This window comes from Phasianus colchicus, chromosome 22 (genome assembly GCF_987193195.1).
Source record: "Phasianus colchicus chromosome 22, bPhaCol1.hap1.1, whole genome shotgun sequence".
NCBI lineage: Eukaryota > Metazoa > Chordata > Aves > Galliformes > Phasianidae > Phasianus > Phasianus colchicus.
In genome coordinates, this window is record NC_143457.1 from 7,084,679 (window position 1) to 7,106,933 (window position 22,255).

Sequence of the window (22,255 nt, forward strand, 5' to 3'; positions counted from 1 at the left end):
AAAAATACTGTTGGTGTCATAAAGTGGTGCATGAACAGAGCTGATGAATACTGAATCTTCATTACTGGCCCTGCTTGTGCTGCAAAGCCACGTGTTTCCAACAGCCATCTTCATGCTGCTGTTGAAATTCCATGTCTGACCACTTTCTGCTTGGCCAAGCCAGATGTTTTTCCTAATCTGTGTATGAGAAAAGTCTGAGCAGGTGTACCCTTCCCTCTATCCAGAATTGGAAACCTGGTTTCTTTTTCAAATTCCACATATGAAAAGCTGCAGTGATTGCCAAAAACAAGTTCTGATCAGCTGTGAGATTAAGGGCACCCTCAGCCCATGTGCAAGTAAGAGAAGCTTTGAAATGGGAATGGCTGTGGTGCCTGTATGAATGCTAGAGGAGCAAACCCAGAGCAGGTTTAGGTTTGGTCTGGGAGAGGGGGAGCAGGTTGGCTGGCTCCATCTACTGCTGCTGTGGGATGAGGTCCTGCAAGCAAATCCCCTGTTGTGCTTTCATTGCTGCATGTGTTCCTTTCTGAAAGGTCGGCTCTCCATCGCTCGTTCTGCTGCATTGGGTTAGCTGGTGCATCTCATCGCTGCAGGTACAGATATTCCCTTTGTCTGCTTATCTCTTCTAGCATTAATTTATTTCACTGGTAATGTGACTGCATCAAGGGTTGCTCCACAGCTCCCGAGCTGCCAGTGCTGCTGTTGGCTTGGTGAAATAAATTTCAGTCTTTACTACTTTAGTTGGGTTTGGAGGGGTCACGATGTGAGGCTGAATGTTGCTTTAGCACCAGGCACTCCTTCAGCATCTGTCCCATGGCCTACACAGCTGCACGTCTCCCTTCCACCTGAGCAGTATTTCCCTGCACCCATCTGTTCTTCCAGGCTCGCTCCCCCTGCCCTGCCCCATCCCAGCTCTCCCCATGCTGTGGGGCACCCAGCAGTCCCTGAGCCTTCTGCCCACACTGCTGGGGAAACCAGCCCTGCTCACTTCATGCCTTCTGCTGAAAGCTCTTCTTTTTTGTCTGCCTATTTTTTCCCAAGTGTTCGCTCCAAGTATCACTGAGCATCACTGAGTCATCTGTTTCTTGCGGTTCTGCTACAATGTGAGGTGGTAGACAAGAGATTATTTTCCCAGATTCTTGTTGCTTATGTAGTGACAGAAGTTGGCACATAGGTGTCAAACTGTAAATAGGAATTTCTGCTTGTTTCTGCTCTGCGTCGTGTGGAGTTGTTTGACTGGGGTAACTTGCAGCCATTTTAGCAGCAGCACTCCTGAAATGAAATGCTTTGATTTTGTGTATTCTGGACCCGATCTCTTTGCAGTTGTGGCAGTGGGGAGTGGGGCTGGAGGTTCATTCTGCAGCAGATGGGGCAGGAGGAGGTGCTGTGCTGAGCCCCACGCTGTGTGCAGGGGCTGCTGGCCGTACTGCTGGGCTGTGCTGTGCTCTCTGCACATCCCATCCTGCTTCCCCCATTGCGTGACTCCTTGCTCTGTGTACGAGGAGCACATGGAGGGCGTTGTGCCTTCTTGCTGTACGTGTTAATTCATACTGCTGCTGTGAGCTCAGTTTTCCTTGTTATCCAAGGTATTTCCTCTGGAGGAGGGAAATCAGGCTGTAATGTATCATTAAGCAGAAGGCCTCTGGGAACTCCTATCCTGGCTGATGTGAATCCCGCTTTTATCCTGTTAGAAGAATTGAATTATGCATTTTGAATCGTCTGAACATCTAGCTCTGGGTCTGGTTGGAGCCCTTGTTTTCCGTATTACCAGAGCAGGGACAGGAGCTCCCGGGACGCCCCCCTGAGCAGCACCCAGCGCGTACGTACACGTGTGTTTCTGCTGGTCACTCGTGTGCCTGCAGCGCCGATTCCCCTGCATTCACTGCACACACATGGATTGCAGCTGTAGGAAGTCGCAGGCCAGCTCTGGGCAGTGAGGCTGAGCTGCTGCAGGGCTGCTGTTTCTGCTGCTGTTGGGCTGACACAGGTCGCAGTTTCAGAGGAGAAAATGCACTGATGGTGCGTTTAATGAAACGGCCCTGCGGTGCTGCCTGCTGTGCCCTGCCTGCTGAGCTGGGTGACCTCAGCCAGCACGCTCCGGTGTTTTGAGGAAGTGCTTTTTGCCTTCAGATGCACCACCACACTTTTCTTGTGCTCTTTGTGGCTACTTGGAGAAAGAAAAGCCTACTTACAAAGGCAGGAGCTGCCTGAGCGCCTCCCGCACACATTCAGTTATGTGACCATTCTTTATTTCTGACGCTTCCGTTTGTCCGAGTGGGATGATAATGGAGACTTTAAATCTACTTATTCTTTTGTCTGCTGAAATGTGCTGAGCGAGTCCAGGTCAGCAGAGTGGAGGTGAGGGAAAACAATTTTTCTGCCTCTAAATAGCAACATTTTGTTGCTGCAGATCTTTTCTTTCCTGACAGTTTGGGGATGAAGATCTCAAGCATGCGGTGCTCTGGCCAGCTGGGAAGGGGAAGGAAATCAGCCTTTGGTTGAGACCTTGATTTATGAGCCCGAAATGCTTTGCTTTTTAGTGCCGACAGTGCCATGGTACAGCTTTGGTTTGCCATGGGAGCCACCAGTTCTTTCATTCTCCTCATGGTAAACAAATGTAAGAATAGGCACAATCCTTTGCTAATTTGAAACCCTCGGAACCTGCCTATTTTTGCAGGATGTCGAGGGTGAATCAGCCTCATCCCCATCTCCGCATTCAAGGGATTTGTTTCTTCAAATGCCTGCCTATCCAGACCATCTGCCAGGGGCTGCCGTGGGGCTGCGCCAGCGAGGCGCTCCGTCTCGCTCCGCAGGTGCTGCGAACTCCGCTGCATCTCTGAGCCTCTGCCTTTGGGTGCGGGTGCTGCGTGCAGCCGCGGGGCTCCTGGAGGCCGCAGGCCGGGATCCCGCAATGCAAAGTTGGTGCAAAGCTGCCCAACCTCACTGCGTCTTTCTGGGGCTGCTGGTGGCAGGTTTGTGTGTTGGGAAGGCAGACGCGTGCTGGTTGTGGTGCGGGGGGTTCTGGGAGGATTTATTTGCAGTGTAAACATGTTGGTTAGGAGTCATTAATATGACATTCACACAGCTCTAATAAAGCACAGAGCGCGGAGATCTGGCACCGCTGAAACACCCGGAGGACATTATGGATGAGTCTTAAAACCAAGAGTATTGGAAACAAGATATTTTTACGTCTCGTTTGGGAGTAATATAATTGCGTTGTGTGGCTCCAGCAGATGCTTGGGCCAGCTGGTTGGAGAGCACTGCGGGTTTTTTTAGCTTTGGTGCTACACAGATAAAACCCTGACACAGAACTCTCATTTAAACAAGAAAATCCTTCCGTGGTCGGCAGTGCGGTCCGTGTGCTGGCGTTACGCAGCCGAGCGCCCCGCACGGCTCCCTGCACCCACAGCTCGTGCCTGGGGCCCGTGGGGCTGCGCCCCGTCCCAGCCGGGCTCCTGGAGCCGTGCGGTCCTGCAGGCGGGAGCAGCACTGATGCGGATGTCACCCACCGGCTTTTTATGGCAACAATTAATAATTCAGCAATTCTCTCCGCAGTGATGTTGTTCTATTTATAAATATTTAATTTAGCTTCAAGTGTCCGTGTTTGCACTGCCTTCCCTTCTCCCAGGCCGGGCCCCAGCGCTGGCGCTGCCCGCCTGCCTCGGCCTTCCTTGCTGCTCTTTGAGACTGGCTGTGCTGCAGGCTGTGCGCAAGGCTCTGGGTCTGTGCTTGGTGACACGACTGAAGCAGAGCGGGGAATAGGAAATAGATGCGCTTTTAACCATAATAATGGGTGTTCTGGAACGATTTTCAAAGGTCCCAGTTCACAGACAGAAATGCATTGTTCGTATTGTAGGCTGTAGGAACTTTCATGGTAGAAGGCAGACGTGAGTGTGAAGCTTGCTTTGAGTCGCAGGCAGAGCTGGGACTGCGCTTGTTGAAGGTGAAGACGTTCAGAAGGGTTCTGTGTTATAAAACTCCCAGTTTTCCAGGACAGCCACACCAATAACTTTCTTTTTCTGCGTTTCTTTTCAGGAAATTGCAGCTTATTTAATAACGTTTGAAAAGCATGAAGAATGGCTAACAACTTCCCCTAAAACAAGGTAACATTGCTAATAATTCCGCCTGTGAAATGTGCATTGACTGATTTCCACTGACTACTTGACTTGCTAATCAATCCGTTGGCCACAAAGTGAAAACTCCCAGTCATGCTTGATGGCTTGTGACACCAAAGTCTCATTAATTGACTTAATGAGCGTTTTATTGAATGAAATCAGATTGATTAAAAATAGAACAGCTGCAATCTTGACAGGTTAAAGTTTTAACTTGATTGTTGAACATTTAATTGTATCCTCAGATGAGCGGATTTTGAAGGCTCTGAGTGAGGTTGCAGGCTATTTATCTCAGCAGTTCTCCCTGCAGCCTCGAACTTTAAATAAATAAAAAAGCACAAAGCCTTCCCTTGTGCTTTGCCTGTTTAAAATGCATTCTCTGGGATTGTTTGCATTTTGGTGTTTTTCTTGTTGGGGTTAAGTGTTTGATGGTGAGGAGATCCCAAAAAGCCAAATTAACAGACATGTTTGCAGTTTATTATTCAGTAAATGTCATGTATTCTTCTCACTGCCATAAATGTTTAACTTCTCCCGTCCCATGGGCTCTGGTATGTTAAGTTTAGACTGCAGATGTTTTTCTGCTATTTCTTGCTGCATTAAGACTCACAAAGTTTTGTTACTTATCAGTAACACGGTAAAATTACATTGCCTTTTTTTTTTTTTTTTTTTTTTTTTACCCCCCCACCCCTCTATTCCAAACCCACCTTCCAAATTGGAAACCCCTATTGTTTCCTGTAATGGTTCTCTGTTCTGGTTGAAGGGCCAAGAAATGCAGTAAATGGACCTTTTCTGCTGATGACAGCAATGAGGTTCATCTCTTTTTTTTGTCTTTTTTTTTGTGTGTGTGTCTTTGGTGTGCATAAATGCTTTGTTTCACTCCGCTTCTTGGCTGCAATACATCAGCTAATATGATAGCGTTAGAAAAGGTTATTTTCTGACCTGGCTGGTAATCCGAGTTTCAGAAATGAGGCCGAGTAATTTCTTGCTGACCTTTTTCCTCATGAGCCCATTAATTGGCCAGAAAACAGGTTAAGAAGTTGGGGTGCACATGGCATCATTCAAGAAAGGAGATGATTATTGTGTTTGTGGTAGTGTTTTATGACTTTAAGAATTAGATTTGCTAAAGGCAATGCATGGCAATACTTTCCTATTAATATTAGAATACCTGCATGTTTACACTTGAAAGAAATAACGTCCCAGCAGACACAGAGTTGTGATGGCTGTTCAAGGACCTTCCCAAATTGTTGAGCTAATTTTGATTTTTTTTTAAAATTTCTTTTATTATTATAATTAATTGGAGCAGTTAAATGCTGAGATCATACAATCAGAGTTCTTGGTATTAAGGAATTAATGACATCGATCCTGCACTGAACTGGAACATTCCCCATTCTTTGTTTGCTGCTGTAGGTGCTTCTAATTTCCTTTCAGAAATTTAATAAAAATGAATTGTACCACTGACACTTATAGAGTTTCTTAATAAAATGATATATAGCATGATTTGAGGAACCACTGCTAGAAGACTTGCTCCAGCTGACCCAAGGAGCTGCTTCAGGATCAGGTTGGCATCTGTGCCCTGTGTGCACAGGGAGCAGCGGGCAGATGCGTGTTTTGGGAGCGTGCTGTAGGATCCCCTTGGCCAGGAGTGGGTAGGAGGAGGGCTGGGAGCTGCCTGTTCGCCTACTTACCCCTCTGTGCACAAAAACATATTGGATATCTGCCTGCTGAAAAACCACCATCCGGCCTTGGTTTTAAGTGTAACCTGGTGTTACTTAGGGCTCCTTGTAAATGTGGATAATTGCAATCTCACGCTTGGTTGCGTATCCTGGAATTTGGATATTGAAGAGCAAGATCCGTGAATGTTGGATATTGGGTTTAATTGCAGTCGGGTTGAACCTCTTGCAGAGGATCTGTCACTGGTGGCTCAGTGCGGCGTGACCTGGCAGGCAGCGAGTTCTGAAATGTCTGATTGCTGAACTTAATGCATGCGGTGGGAGAAGAGGGGAGAGTTTATTCCGAGCCGTAGGTGTGCGCCTGCAATTGCTCAACATCCTGATCTGTCTCACTGAGAAGCTTCAGTGCTTACAGCACGGTACCAGTCAGACACGGTTGTCCTATGGCTGCTTGATGACATTAAGGGAGCTATAAGGAAACTTTTAACGGTCTCTAAAATGGCTTTTTTATGAAACTTCTCGTTAGACGACTCTAGTTGATGAAATATGCTAATAAATATACTGGAATATTATTAAAACTGTCTTTCATGCTTTCCAGTTTATCAACATAAATTACCAAGTCTCTCCCTGTGCTCCGACCTTGATGTTTCCTTGTGATGGTGTTTGGTTAGTTGATAATTTGCCAGATAATCCACAGTGGGTATTCCAGTCATCAGCGCAAATTGGCAAAGCTTTTTTTGCTAATGCAGCAATACTGCAATCTCTGACATTTCCAAGTTTGAATGCAAATCATTTAACAAAAATTACTTGACATTTATATATCAAGTAGAATTTAATCATTATTTACATTGGAATTTCAATGACAAAGCTGACGCTCTTCATCCAGAAAGTTCTGTTCCATGGATTTACTTTACTAATTTGCTTCCCAGCACCTTCTCTAATTACCTGTCTTTGTTTGCATGAGGTGTACATCAGAAGTGTTGGCAATATCCGGTGTGGTTCTGCCTGTATTTGCTGTGAGGTCAGTTTTCAGCTGGGGACGGAGCTGGGGTGTTTCAGCCATGCACACGGACATGGGGGGCTCCAGTGCTCCAAAAAGCAAATGTCAGGAGCACAGAAGTTGCTCCGTGCTGCTGCAAAGCCTGGGAGATGGGAGCTGCTTGGGAAGCACTTCCAGAAGCTGACACTGCGATAAGCCTTCATTTGCACTGAGATGTGAAGTGGTTGGGGAAATTCCCAGATGCGGATTTTCAGCCCTGAAAGGAACTGAGTGCTGTTTTTAGGCAGCGAGACTTGGCAATGATTAATATTTCGGGAACGAAAAGAAAGTTCAGTTGCAGCACACCCATACAAATCAATAGCGATTTGCATACGCTGTCAGTATCTATTTGCAGTAATTTAGTCTTACTTATGCTACCTACTGGGTTATTTTTAGCATTTTTATTTCCCTCTCCCGGCTTAAGGAAAACAAGCCTTGCTTTTCATTTAATAGACAAGGACAGTAGGGCCGCACAGCGTTTCCTACTGATAAATTCTGACCTAATAAATCACGAAGCTGTCAGGACCTGCTTCATCACAGCAGCACAGGAAGGTTTCGCTCCGTTGGCAGCATCTGGCGGGGAGCAGCAGAGCTCCTCTCACCTGTGAGTGCTTTCCTTCTTGCAAGTGAGGCCACCGAGTCCTCCATTGGGCTCTGCAGCTCCACACACACACATATATCACAATTACATCCTATCTCCGACAGCCATTTTTATCAGAGATTGCCGGGGGCTTCTAAAGATAAGTTGAGATTTTGCAGTATATTAATTTTGTATTCAATAATTAATAGTAGAATTAATTGAATTATTCAATTTTCAGGTAAAAAAAAATAGAGTAATAAATATTCATAACTTATTTTATTAAGGGAATTTCCATTTCCTGTGTCATTAAAGTGAGATTAACTCAGGTTGGCTTTAAATGAAGACTGAAAACAATTGTGCTGTATTGCTAATTTACTGTTAGCTTGTTGCTTTGCAAGCCAGCTTTCCAGTGTGCTCCATGCTGAAGCCATTGTGTCACACTGTATTTGTTGTGGTTTTCTCAATGTAATTATTCAGTTACAAAATGTGTTTCTCCTCCACATCCCTCTATGAGTATTTTTTTATTATTATAAACTTTTCAAAACTTGATGTCATCAAAATACGAGGTACCCACAACCCCTTGCATGAACCTTTTTAAACTCAACCTACTTGGCTGCTGGTTCACATCAAAAGCGTTGCTGTAGTTCACCCTGATCTCTCAGCTGTGCAGTAAGAGGCAGCAGTCTCTCTTGCAGTTTGCACCTATTTTTGACAGCTCATGAGTGAACTGTTGGAGAAAAGCCCCGGAATTCCCTGGCTCTGAAGCTCGATGCAATTGGTGAAAAGCTCTAAAGGACTTCTCAAGACTTTGCCTGAAGAAGTGCCATCATGGCATCTATGTATTTATTTATTTATCTTTGCTGCCGTGGTGTCCTGGAGGGGGTAAGCAGAATGGAGTGGAACGGAGGTACCAGCAGTGCATTACGTTGGCTGGAGGTCGCATGAAGACAACAGCACGGTGCTTGTGATTGGTTCCAGGATATCTGATCTCCTGTTCTCGGAAATAACAGTACTCAAACTCATTTTAGAGATCCAACGCACGCTTTGAAGGTCCTCCCTCTCTTACGCAGCTCATACGTTCCATAGTATGTGTGATTCTCAACCTTCCCCATGCCTAATGCTGAAGTTCTGTGCTTTCTGCTCATGTTGTTGACAATTCTGTTTACATGTTTGGGGTCCTGTATGACCTATTTTTCCTCCATGAAAGGAAATGTGTGAGCTGTCAGCTTTTTCTAGCTTGGGATGCTGCTTGACATAATCCCTGCTAAATATGGCACATCTCTTTTTACACTTTAAAGATTTCATGACTCTAAACACTTTCTTCTTACTGCTCAGTATTTCCTACTTCTTTTTTTCCTCCCTGAAGAGGATAAACTGTATGGGGATGGTTTTAATAGGCATTGATTTGTATAGATTTTTAGCCCCCGTGGTCCAGGAGAGTTGAGAAGCCAATAATTAATTCTTTCAACAGCTCATTCCTTTTGTTCTAAAATGACCTAATAGCAAAATTGCTGGTAGCCATCAGAATGCGTGGCCCAGATCTGTTCACCCTCTAAGTATTTCATTCAAATGCTCCCCATGAATTATTCAGGTAGGACAGCAGGTGAATGCTGGTGCTACTGGAGAACTTGTCTCACTTAATATTTAACTGGGGACTCAGGAGAGCGGCATCACTGCGAAGGACAGCGCTGCAGATCTGCAGCATTGCCCGTCCTGCCACGGACACTGAACCCTGGAAAACGTGGACTCATCAGGAAAAGCAATTATCTGATAATACAGTGATTGAGTTATTAGGCAAACTGCTGTCTGCCTTCAGCCCAGCCTTTGGTAAGCTTGTCCCATCGATAGATACGGTCCATGAAAACACGTAGCATTTCTTTTCAGACAAAACGGGCATTCAGAATTTGGCAAGGCTCTGATTCTTTCTTGATAAAACATAATGGGGAGCAAGAGATTGGTTGGGGTTTCAAAGGCTGAGTCCTCATGCTGGACTGTGTGGCCTGGGCTTAATGGACCATAAGCTGAGTAAGACAGTGGCTGCTATTGTCCTGCTCAAAGCAGGAGGAAGATTAAAAATGTATAAAAAGAGATTTTGTTTTGGTCTCCTGGTGGCCAGAACCAGACTGCCTGACACGTTTATGTACCTTGTTTCTAGGTTGAAAAGTATCAGGAAGTAGGGATGGTTTTGGAGATGCTTAGCCTGTGCAGTATGTGAGGGCTGCAGAAGGGAAGCAGTACTGGTTCATACTGTGTTGGAAAGTAACGGAGTTAAAACCTTTGTCCTGTTTTGAAATGCTCGATGACTTAATTGATATTCTGGTACCGTAGTAAAGAAGCATCTTTTGTCCAGGAGGTGAGACATGCAAAAATAACCTTTAAGTTGCTCATAATTAACCTTTAATGATATTCTCTCACTTCTCCAATACATTCTCTGCATCAAAAACAACACACAGAAGTCATCTGAGACTGCTTGTTGCATTCCAATGGCCTGCAAATACTGGCTGATTAAAAACAAACTATTTATGGGATTATTTATTGACAAAGGCTCTTTTCCTCCAGGAAACCTGGCACTGGGATTTAAATTCCGAGGGGAAAGACATGTCGTGTCAGGAATGTGGATCCTTCCCTTTTCAGACAGGAGCAGCGTTAGCAGTGTGATATTTATCATCAGTATAGCATGATTTCAACTGCACTCGGGTGTATTAGTAAGAGCATGCTAAAATTCTAGAAGTGTTCGAGCACCGTGTGAGGAACAGCCAGGGAACTCGATGGAGGGGAGCTGTGCATAATGAAGGACCTGCTACTCAGACTTGAAGAATACAAATTGATTTGTATAACAAACCGTGTTTGTCAGAAGATGAGCAGCTCACTGCAGAGACTCATTTTTGTGCTGAATAAGAGCGCGTGTAGGTAATGAGTCGGCTTTATCTTCGTGTGCAATGAAGAATCGTTTGCTAAGCAGGTAGCTGGTGTGTTTGACAGATGTGCTGTTCCCGTGCACGCTGCTGTGCTTGTGATCTCCTGTGCTGATTCCTCTCAATGGGTGATGGTCTTGGTGGATATTTACAGAAATGTGTGATTATTCCTTTTTTTTTTTCCCTCCCAGAAGGTTCATCCCTCAAGCCAGGAGTTTCTATTTTCAATTCTTGTGTACCTGAATAGCAGAAGGCTTTTTTTTCTCCCAGTTGTGAGGCACTAGCTTCAGCTTCTGGTTGTTTTCTTCCTCCTCTCTTTGAGTTTGTGGAAAAACGTGCTTTCGCAGCTGAGATCATCAGGTGCAATCATAGGCTTTTTCAGTGCTGTTGCCAGAGAAGCAGCAGGAAGGGTGACATTTGTAGCCCAGCAGGCATATTTGCCTTGTTCTTCCTGACGCTGAAGCCAAGCAGGATGCCATAACTGAGGTGATCCATGGTGGAGCTGAGACCTGTGGATATCACCACAGCTGAGCCCACCTTGCAGATGTCTCCTTTTCCCTTTCTGTTTGCTGTGCATTCTCCACTGCGTGTGGGATCTCTGGATACGTGTTCTACCCTGCCTGCTGGGGAGATGAATGTTTTATAAGAGCTGTGTATTCGATGTTGAGGTCCGTGCTGCTGCCTGTGCAGATGGAAACGCTCTGTGTGTTTCCTTGGTGGGTTCCTGCTTTGTTCCTTGCAGAGGAACAGGGATCCTGCAGCCCTGCCAGCAGCGCAGGCTCTGCTGGAGCTCAGAGGTTGGCTGCTGCTCTGAGGAAGGAACCACCACTGTGGGCTATAGAGTCATAACAGTGCTTTACAAATATTTAATGGGGATGTGGAGAGCTAAAACAAGTGACTGTCACCTACCGTGTTTACCTGTGGAGACGATGCTTTTGCATCACTTCCTTTGAGCATATTAACGTGTTGCATCTGTTTTGCATTTAAATGGAAAGATTTTACAGTGTTATAATGGCATGAGTGGGGTTGATGTAGAAAAAGGCAGTTGTGAAGAGGGATGTGTAGGGCGTCTGTCCCGTGCTGGAGGCACGTGTGTGTGGGCTGGCAGCGCTGTGATGGGTCTCGTTGGTTTTGATTTGCCCCTGGCGTACAAAACCCTGAAGTTTATCATCACGAGGTCACTACATGGGCCTGGAACGTGGTGTTGATTCCTGCTGAAGGCCTTGTCCCCGTGAGCTGCGTCCCGCGCTCACCCCGGCTCCCAGGAGGAATTCTCTGCGTGAATTTGTTTTTAAGACAACATTCTTTATTTTAGATGTGTTGCTTCCAAATTGCCAACTGCCTATTTGTTCCAGACAATTGTGGATACAATCAGCAAAGTAAGCAGCGCTGTAGGCTTTAATTATTCGACTAATGGACAATGACTGATGAGCGGGTGCCCCAGCTGTGCGGCCCTCTGTGCTGCAGGAGGGAGCTCGCCGTGCGCCCATGTTGCACTCAGTGCTCAGTGCTGTCTCATCCAGCTTGGTGGCCGCTTGCCTTCCACTCTGTAGGCCATTAGAATTTCTCTTGAGGCTGATGATTTTAGCTCAGGTTGTTGTTTTTTAAGAAATCTGTTCTAAAGTCCCTTCCGTGGGTTATTCAACATCAACATTCATAGAGTCGTACAATTGTTAGGGTTGGAAAAATGCTCTAAGATCATGCAGTCCAACCATCCATCCACCACCACCATCATTGCCCACTAACCCACATCCCTCAGCACCGCACCTGCCCTTAAACACCCGCAGGGATGGGTGCCCACCACCCCTGGGCAGCCTGTGCCACTGCCCGCCACTCTTCCTGAGAAGAAATCCTCCCTTCTAACAGAACTCATTATTAATGCCCTCTTCAGCTTCTGGTTGTGATATCACCATCAGGTACTTAAGGATACATTTTTCCATTCCTCTGCTGTTGCTTTTCGGTGCTCCATCCATTGACTATTATGTGTGTGATACTGTTTCCCTGTGGCTTTATATATTTTCCTGCAGGTATAGATTGGTTTTGCAGTGTCTGTACATCCCCCTGCTTGTATTTACAGGAAACCACTGTGGGAACTCCATGTCCATAACAAACCAACATGGAGCACAGCTGCTGCTTGCTGGGTCTGGCTACGTGCAAGGAGGTGATAGGAAAGGATGCCACTAATAGTCCTGTAACCCCCAGGATTTGCTTAATGGTACTGATAATTCATTACCAAATCATCTTAAGATGATTATTTTTCAGTCCTGAGAAATGTAGATTTACAAAAATCTGGCAGAGGTTCTCACGGAGTTACACTTGGCTGACGTTCTTGCGCTGCAACAATACTTGAAAATAATTAAATTTTAAATTCCATGTAGAATCTGGTGGGTAGGCAGATGTACCGCTATGTTAAACTTTATGTCACTTTAAAATGGTTTTCCAGTACATCAGAGGGAGATCATCCAGCTGTAAAATTATCTGCTTTATGACACTGCATCACAGCTTTGGTCTTTTTATTTTAATTAAAAATGTACCTTAAATCTAACATCCTCAGATAACTTTCCCCATGCCTTTTTGTTTCCTGTAATTTACTGTCAGAATGTTAAATTACGTGGTTCTTCTCTGAGCTTTTGGCACTGCTTACGGCAGAAGAGAAGTTTGTTCACGAAGATAAGTGTTTTCCTGCTGCCCTCAGCCTGTGGGGCAGTGCCTGCCATGCAGCCTGCCCTGCGCTGGGCAGGTGCTGGTGTGCAGCACGGCACTGCAGGGCCTGAGGCCATTCAATGTGTGTCCCCAGAGCAGGTTGGGGTGGGATGGGGTTCGCAGAGGACATAGCTCCCAAAGCAGCCTTGGGGCTATGAGTGGGGCAGCAGAGCCCCACAGCGCTGGTTGGCTGCAGAACGCGAGTCTGCAAATCATGAACTGTGCTGGTTCTGGAATTAAATAAAATGCCTGCTCCCAAGGCACCGCACGTGACCATTCACCAAGTTTTGCAATGTGATTTATGTTTAGCTGTAGGATTATTGTTTTCTATTGATTCTGAGGGAAATAAAACAGCAGTAAAAGCCCATCGTAAGCCTCCCAATGGAACGTGATAAGTTGAATCTTTCCTACAAGAAATACTGTTGTCTCTTTGGGTGACTTCGGAACCTGCAGCCCCAACAGCCTGCGAGCAGTGGGTCTGCAGGCAGCTCCCCGAGGTCTGCTCAGTGCCCAGACCTGGCCAGTGTGCCTGAAATTCGCTCTGCTTACCTGGAAGGCACTGACTTCAGTCTTCCCTGGTGCATCATCCTAGGGTGTCTTGTTTACTTCTTACACGCCTGGCATTTTTACAAAATGAATAGTAAAATCTATCGAGTCTGTCAAAGCTGTCATACCTTTCTGCTGGGGAGCCAAACCGTGCCAGCGTGCGCCGTTGGTGTGTTCTGTCGGGTTTTTTCGGCCTCGTTTAACGCTGCTGTGTGCAGTACAAGGTTGCTGGTGCTGGGGGAGAGCCATGGGGCCATCCTGGCCCCTCCAGTTCCACTCCTGGCTGCAGCAGTGCTGCATCGCACTTCGTTGGGGTGCCCCTGACTGCTGCTGCCAGTAAGAATGAATTGGCCTTAGTGATATTTCTGTATTTATGTTATAATGTCAATGATGAGCTAAATTAAGACAAATAAGGCTGTTACGCTCGCGGTTTAATTTACAAAATTTTAATGAGACTAATAACATCTGTACTTGTTCCATCTTTCTGCTGGCTGGAAGACGCTTAGCAGGGCTGACAGTTCTGCATTCAGCTTGCTCTTCAGCAGTGCCGAGAAAAAAGAGGAGTTGGCAAATGTTGTATTAAGTCGTTTGCTTTTGCCTGCACTTCATCTGACGCTGGTGGGGAAGTAGGACAGATGACAGAAGGACGCAGTATTTACAAGTGGAATTGTTTGATGGGTGAACGCAGCAGCAGAGGTGGGCAGAGGTGAAGTCTTCCACGTGCATCCTGCAGGAAGCCCACTTTGCTCTGCTCAACCTGGAGGGGGAAATGCTGCCTCTTGTGGTGCTCCTATCTTAGCTGGTGTCATTTGTTGGTTTGAGGATCAAAGTGGTACATAGAAGAATCCACATGCTGTCATCTTCATGCCCTCTGAAAGGTGACCATTTGTTTCTCATCTGCTGAGCCTCCAGCACAGCAAATGGGTCGTGCAGTGGAGATCTTCTTGCTGGATAAGCAATTAGCTAAAATAAACTGCTCAAAGGGCAGATTATGCAGCGCTTTCACCCTGTAACAAATGCATTAATTGACTTTGTTTTGTGTTTGTGGCATGTTCCCTATATTTTACTTAACTTTCTCACTAGCTGAAAAGCCTCCTGTGTTTCCTTTTGCTCTTTGCTGCTGTGCAGAGCAAACAGGATATTACAACTTGGTTTACACAGATATAAATAAAGGAGGTTACGTGATAAGAAAATGTGTAAAGGTTCTCTCAATTAAGAGAAACAAAACTTCTTTCAACAGCACGTCTGGGAGCATCTATTGCATCCCCTTATCTGAGGTGTCATCACAATTCTGGCTGCAGCCTGGACAAAGCAGGCTGTGTTAAACAGTGCTGGGAGGTGGGGTGGGATGGTGGTCTGTGCTCTCCTACAAAGGGCTCTGGCGCTGGAAGGACTTGAGTTCAGCTCAAAGATCCCACGTACGTTGGAGGCCAGAGTTCCCCAGGCAGAGCTGGGCAGCTGGCTCCTGGCACTGAGGCGCTGAGCACGGCCTCCATCCTGAGCACATCCGTGGGATGCTCACATTGAGCGCTGCTGTGCATGGCCACTGCTGAGCCTGCATGTCACGTCATCCTTTGGAGGCGGCTTGGCTGGGCTGGAATGTTGAAAAAGCAACTTCATTAAAGAGCAGTTACAAAATGATTAAAGGTGCCTGCCATGGAAATGAATGGAGCTGCGGTGCCGTGAGGGCTGCCTCTCTTTGTGGCGTTGGCCGGGCGTTTTGTAGAGAAGCGTGCAGGGCGCGCAGGAATTCATCGAGCAGTTTCCAGAAATGATTTCTTTTGTGCGGGACGTTGGCAGAAAGCTGGCAGCCCTCGTTGCTCGCTGCTTGGCGGCGTTCGCGCTGAACGCGGGGCGCACGGAGCTGGGAGAGCCACGCAGAGCCAGCCCTGCTCCTGGCGCAGCTCCTGGCAGGTGGCTGCTGGAGCTCTGATTTAGGAATGTTTTGAGTTCTTAATTTTATAAACTAACATCATTCTGCTATTAATTGCTCTCCGTGATTTAAACTCCAAGGTGACATTAACGCCAAATAGATTTTAGAGGTTTTATTTGAAATTGTACGACGTTATTAGTGGTGCATTACCTTAGGTTATAACACACAGCTTTACCTCATGCTGTTGGAATAAGGATTACAATTTTCTGGCCCCTCTGGTATCCCGGGTGACTCATTAAATGATCTGGCCGAGTCGCTGGATTTATTTACAGTAAGTAAATTAAAGCTATGGTACAAATCTTCGCTGTGTAACAGGATTTGTGAGCAGCTGAGAAAGGTTGAAACTGTTGGACCGGTTACCAGGAAAACAGTTTGTGTGTAAGGGAGGATTTGCTTCACTGAACAACACATTGTCCTGGTCATGAAATGCTCAGATGAAACATGGCCGAGAGGCAGGTTGTTTTTTCACTGTCCCGCTTTCTTAGTTCTATTATGCAATATTCAGAGGGAAGCTCCTAAAAACCATCCGTGTGTCACCGCGGGAAGGGGGCGACGTGCTGCCCAACGGGGCGCTGGCTGCCCGGCACAGCCGCTCCAGCTCGTGCTCTGTGTTGGCTCGGCGCGTTGCTGGTGCTCGGCAGCAGAAGCAGCGGTTTGGTGCTTCCCTTCCCCTCCGCTGATGCTTTTTTATTTCTGAAATCCTCACCTTCTCTTTTGCAGAGAAGCACTCTGAGAGGTGGAGGTTTGGCTGCCTCTTTTTTTCTGCTCCATGGGAGCGATGTTGTGTTGGAGGAGGGGTTATTGCCTTTGTTTTGTTGCTTTTTGTGCTGCTTCCCTGCTACATTTCTTCTGAGCGGCCTTGTGACATCCAGACATTTGGATGCATTTTGGATTTTTTTTAAATTATTTTTAATGATTAACTCTGGTTGTTGCTGCTGCTGAGGAGCCACTCATTGCAATGTGTTCGTTTGACAACTTCAAAAGTTCCGTCTGAATCTGAGGGAAGTTCTGCCAGGACTTTGTGAACCATCACTGAGTTTCCTTGAAGCAATTCGGTGTTGAAAGAAAGTAAAAATATGACATACAAAGCATTGCTACTTTTTTATTATTATTATCTATCAAGTTATTTCTTCCCTAAGCCATCCTTCATCAGAAGTAAATCTGTTTCCTATTTCATCTCTGTTGCCTGATTCGGTATGGATTAGCATTTCTCATGCTGCGGAGCGCTTTCGCTCTGAGCCAAATCTCTCTTCACACAATAGATTGCCATCTTATAATGTAGGAATTATTTCTCCGTCACTTTAAAAGTCCTGCTTCATTAGCTCAGTGACTGTTTGGTAATTTGCAAAGTCACTTTCCTAAGTTTTAATACTCGCTGGTGGAGAGTCCTCATAATAAATGTATTACATCTCAATAGCGTTGTGATGCCATCGGAAGTGGAAAAAATTAGAAGCAGTACTTAGATGTGACCTCGGGATGAGGGAGGGAGGCTGTGCAGGAGGTGGTGGGGAAGGAGACAGGGCCCTATGTATGTAGAGCAGCAAAACTTAGTGGGCAGGTGGGATTGGGCATTTGGGTTCGATTAGAGCTGCTTCCTGGTGCTCTGCATTGTGGATTTGTGATTCTGAGCGGTTTGAAAAGTGGCAGAGCTCATATCTTGGTTCTCAGATCTGCATATTGCATTCAGGGCAGAAATTGGGTGAGCACAAAGGTCATCTCATCTGCACTTGAAACGGGTTTGAGTGGATGCGGAGATGTTCCATCGCGGTCATTACTGGAGCGCAGCTCGCTGTGCTGGGTGGGACGGATGCACAATGAATACCTGAGCTCCTCAGTCTGTGTTGTTTGCAGCGTGGAAACACGGACTGTAATGGGAGTGTTTTATATTCATGAAAAAGCAAACTCCCTGCTATTCAGAACGCTCAGTTGCAATGTGAGCGAATAAATTGTGTGTGCCCTTCCATCCCTGGCAGTAAAACATTCCCACCATCTTCCTCCCAAGAAATCCTGTACTAAAATTAAAGATGGTGTTTACAGTATTTCAGGGATGTTTCAGTTTGTTCGACATTGCACAGAACCTCAGGAATGCTGCAGTTTGACTGAGTTCTGCTGCTGAGACAGTAAAGGTGCCCCATCCTTGGAGGTGCCTGAGGCCATGGATGGGCTCTGAGCAACCTGAGCTGCTGGGAGCACTCAGGCATGGCATTGGGTTGGAACTGGGGGGGCCTTAAGGTCCCCTTCAACCTCAGCCATCCTATGGTTCCATGATATGATTCTGTGATAGTGTCACCACGATTTTCTGTTGTGGATCCCCGAGCTCAGAGCCTTACGGAGCAGTTTTGTTATCGCAGTAACTCCTTGAGGTCCCATGTGATGTAGGGTCCACGCTTTCCTCAGAGTGGTTTAATTCTGCAGAGCTTTAAATGAAACTGCTCTGGAATACGTAACTATGGTTAAAGAAAGTATTCACAAGAGACTTTTTCCCCCAATTGAAAATCATAATTAAATTTCTCAATTATTTCTTAATTATTTCCATAAATTTCACAACATACGCATACACAGGGCCGTATTTTCTTTTTCTTTCTTTTTTCCTTTCGTTGCTTTTTTAATCAAAGAGACCTTTCTTACTCAAACGAAGAGGACGAGGTGGCAGTGCTGGCTCTCACGCGTGCTGCACAGTCCCAGCAAGGACGCTCCTGGGAGGACGGTGCAGTAACACCGACACCAGAGATGCTGCTTTTGGCAGGGGAGCACAAACTGTTTTGGTCGGTGTTTTTAAACCTGCCTTGTGCCTTTTTTAGCAGCGCTTCTGGTGCCAGCATGTAGGGAACAGCAATCACCTGACTGCTCGCTGTCAGCGTGAGCTGAGAAAATAACAGAGGAAAGAGCCAAACAGTGGGTCTTTAATTAAAGAGTCAGCCAACATTTACCCTTAGATGTCTGGCACGCTGCACGAGGCTTTGAAATTGTGATTGCAGCTTGCCATGTGGGTGTGACGTGGGGTTTTAAAAAGAGATTCGCACTCATTTAGATGATCTCAAATTAGGGTGCGATGGAAAAAGGATTTGCTATTATTAAAAGTCAGCTCCAGCTAAATTAATCTGAAAACGTGTAATTTTATCTCAACTAAAAATACCGCGAAGTAATTAAATTCAGAAATGGGATGAGCTGAGAAGGTATAAGAAACGATAACCATCCGAATAAAACAATAATTGAGTTGCATTGTAAACAAAGTCCCGGAGGAATTCAAGGTTTTTTTAGAAAGTTAGTTTATAATAAACTTTAAGTCAAGGATGCTTAACAGCTTGCTGTGTTTGGGAAATGGTTGATTGCATTTGCATTCGTGTATCAGCATAAAAAGGAGCATTGGTGTCTCTGAGGGCTGTGATGGTGAGGTCTGAGGGTTCCTTCATGTTGGTGAGTGCTGAGTGCTGGATGGAGGGAGGACCGGGGCACAGCCCGGCTCTCAGCGTGGCCGAGGGAGCAGGCAGTGTGGGGAGGTGAGCTGTCGGGATCCTCTGAGCCCTGTGACCAACTTAATGCATCGCTGGTGATGGCGCACGGCCTGCGCGGCACTGCTGTGTTACGTTACGGATCCATAAACTCATTAGGCTGGAAAAGACCTCTAAGGTCATCCAGTTCAATCGTCCACTTACCACCAATGCTGCCCACTGGCCCATGTCCCTTACCAATGCATCTGCCTTTAACACCTCAGGGATGGTGACCCCACTGCCTCCCTGAGCAGTGCTGCACCGCTCCTTCATCTGGAAAAGGTTTGCAGGAGAAATGCAGAAATGTTTCCTTTCCATTTGCTAAAAATACCTTACTCTTAATTCTGAAAAATTACTGTATGGATCTCCATATTTCACAGACCATAACTAGATTACTACCTTTTACTGGAATACTCCGTGTTAATGAAGACCGACTGGGATTACATAATAGGTTTCCTTTGAAGAAGGCATTATGTGGTTATTTTTTACTGTCTGGCATTCTAGTTAATTGCCTTGTCATCATTAATTGATGGAACCAAATTGATATAAATAAATAGATTATCTTCTCGAGGTTAATCTGAAAGACAGGAGGGGCTCCCAGGGGCGTTCAGCCACGTGCCCCAGGCACCGTGCAGTCAGAGCTGCAGGGATGGAGCTCGGGAGGTGGGCAACCCCAGCGAGATGTCCGAGAGCAGCTGGAGTCGTGGGAGGTGTGAGCATGAGGACCTGGTGGAGGGGTGACGGTTCCATCTGTAGAGGACCAGCAGTTTGGTGGCTGTGGGGGAGAAGAGATCTTTTTCATGCTGAAGAGTGATGGGAGCGAAGGCAGACAGATGTGCCTGAGCACATCTTCCTGGGTGCTAATTTTAAGGGCATGCAAATGCATGTTGTCTTTAAAATGTGCAAACACATGGATGCTCACATAGACAGAAATAACTTTGCAAATATTGCAAGGCTCAACTCCTGCTGACCTTCCTGCAGAGCAGTGATGCTTTTCACAATGTTAGGAAATGGTCGTTGGCAGCATCTCTGCGAGTTTGACTGTCATACAATATTTCTGACCAAATCAGAGCTGTAGGTCTTTGGCATTATGATTTGTGTCCAACAAGAGAGCAATCAATAACGCAGAATAACTGTTAACACAAAGGAGTTCTGGAAACCCCTTAGGTATATTTGGAAATACAGATGAGATGGACTCCCCTCAGCACAACAACGGAATTGGGATGATTAATATGGAAACAGCTTAAAGCATTCATGAGTTGTAAGAAGTAATTCTCAGTAAATCAAGCAGCATCCCCATAGGAGCAAGGAATAAGAATTAAATGAGGGCTAACAAAATTGATAAAGGTTCTTGAGCAAGAAAGAGATGAACACCAATTCTTTTAAAATTATATTTAAATGGACAAAGTTGATTCAACCATCCTTCTTCATGCCTTGTACTAAGATTTAGGTCTATAGCACATCATTATATCAAGAAATAATTTTCCAAAAGACTTTTTAGCATTTCATATGCATTTCACTTAATGACAATTTTAATATTCCAGCTTTTTTCCTATACTGTTACAAGGAGGTTTCAATTGCTTGGCATACTGAGAAGTTCATAAAAATTGTTTCTAATTTTTTTTTCGAATCTGGGATAGAGTTTTAAACCATCAGCATGTGAATTATCACTTTATTAAAAGAAAAAAAGATTCCAAATACGGTTGTTAGCCTGCAGCTTGAACTACAGATAGAGCTCTGGGACAGCAGTTTCCAGAAGCATATTCCTGTTTAGTGAGCCGAATGAAAAGGTACTAAAAACAAGTTCTGGCTTACTACTGTGGTCAAAAGAAAAGAGCTCCTCTGTCATGTCATATTATAAAAACTGTGTGCATGAGAGGTATTCCCATTATTGACCAAAAAAAATACCAGGCATGAATTCACCAGTAAGGAGGGCATGGTGGGATGTACTGGGGCGTGGTGTGGAATATTGAGGCTTTTTGGCCCCATTTTGAGGGATTGTGGCCCCATTCTGAGAACACATAGCCCAGTTGCCAGGAGTTGGATGCAGTGATCCTTGTGGGTCCCTTCCCACTTGGAATATTCTATGGTTCTGTGATTCTGAAAAGTTGAAACTCCTGAGCAGCAGAGACAATAAAAAGCCACCCAGTAATGGAACTCTTCCTTATTAATTCTTTTCTGTACAGATTCCTTTGAAATAAATTAATTTATAAGTGTGAATTTACAGCTAATGAACCTCAGAGCCTGAGTTCTATCTTTTATTTGGAGATAGAGGAGAATAAGAAACTTCAGTGGGTTGGTTGTAGCTGTGTTGGTTGTCTGTGTGTGTCAGATAACTCTTCTTTGCTATGCTATCCCAACAGGAAAAGTTTGGAGAACCATATTTAACTGTATCTAACAAGCCAAATGGAACTGGTGCAACCGTGCCACTTAGATATTCTGAGGCTGCACCCTAGGCAAGGTCTAATAGAGTCTGTATTTACATGGGGAGTGCTCTGAGCCAAAGGCTCTGTTTGGACTCCAAAATCCATGAAGCTAATGGAAGTTCTTCCTCTGACATAAAGGGTTTTGAATGAGGCTGATCTTCTGCAGAGCTAATTTGGAAAGCATAGACCAGTGCTCCCAATCAATATGGCATATATTTATACGAGCAAAGTACATCAAACCACCCTGTGTACCGAGGTGATTTAAAATAACGCTTAACCTATAGCCTCCCTGGAAATTCTTTCAAGCTCTTTAATGAAGCATTTCTTCAGTAGATGTTTATTTTCTTTCTGTTGATATGTTTATGGTCCTGAGATGCAGATATTTGAGTCACGAAGCATGTCTGATAAATGGAGGCAGAAGAACAAGTTGTGGTGATGTGGGATATTTTGCGGTATTGCCAATGCAGGTTCTGGCAGTGCAGCTGCCTGTTTCTGCATTTCTAGCCTTTGAGAGGTTCTTAATGTTCGATATTTTGGGCCATTTAAGATCATAATGGCACACAGAAATTGTTTCCTGAAAAAAATAAAATTGCTCTGAGTAAGAGTTTGGCTGTCAGCATTTTCCCAGAGCACTGTTTCTTAATGCAAAGTGCCCTACGGTGTGGACGAGGAAGGATGACATCCAGATGGAGCTATGGGGGGAGGATGGGTGCCCCATCTCCTGAGGTGCTCAAAGCCAGGTTGGCTGAGGCCCTGGGCAGCCTCATCTGGTGGGACACCCAGCCCACGGCAGGGGTTTCAAACAGGATGGTCTTTAAGGTCCCCTCCAACCTGAGCCATCCT

General features: G+C 45.6%; 1 protein-coding gene across 13 annotated transcripts in view; it reads left to right on the top strand.

Moving 5' to 3' along the window:
- Window positions 1-22,255, top strand: part of CAMTA1 (calmodulin binding transcription activator 1) — a 226,464-nt gene that overhangs the window by 59,714 nt on the left and 144,495 nt on the right. For all 13 annotated transcript variants that reach the window (XM_090122995.1, XM_031613527.2, XM_090122998.1 and 10 more), the window contains one exon: window positions 4,033-4,100. In XM_090122995.1, the coding sequence (XP_089979121.1) occupies window positions 4,033-4,100 (68 nt within the window). The remainder of the gene's footprint in view (window positions 1-4,032; window positions 4,101-22,255) is intronic.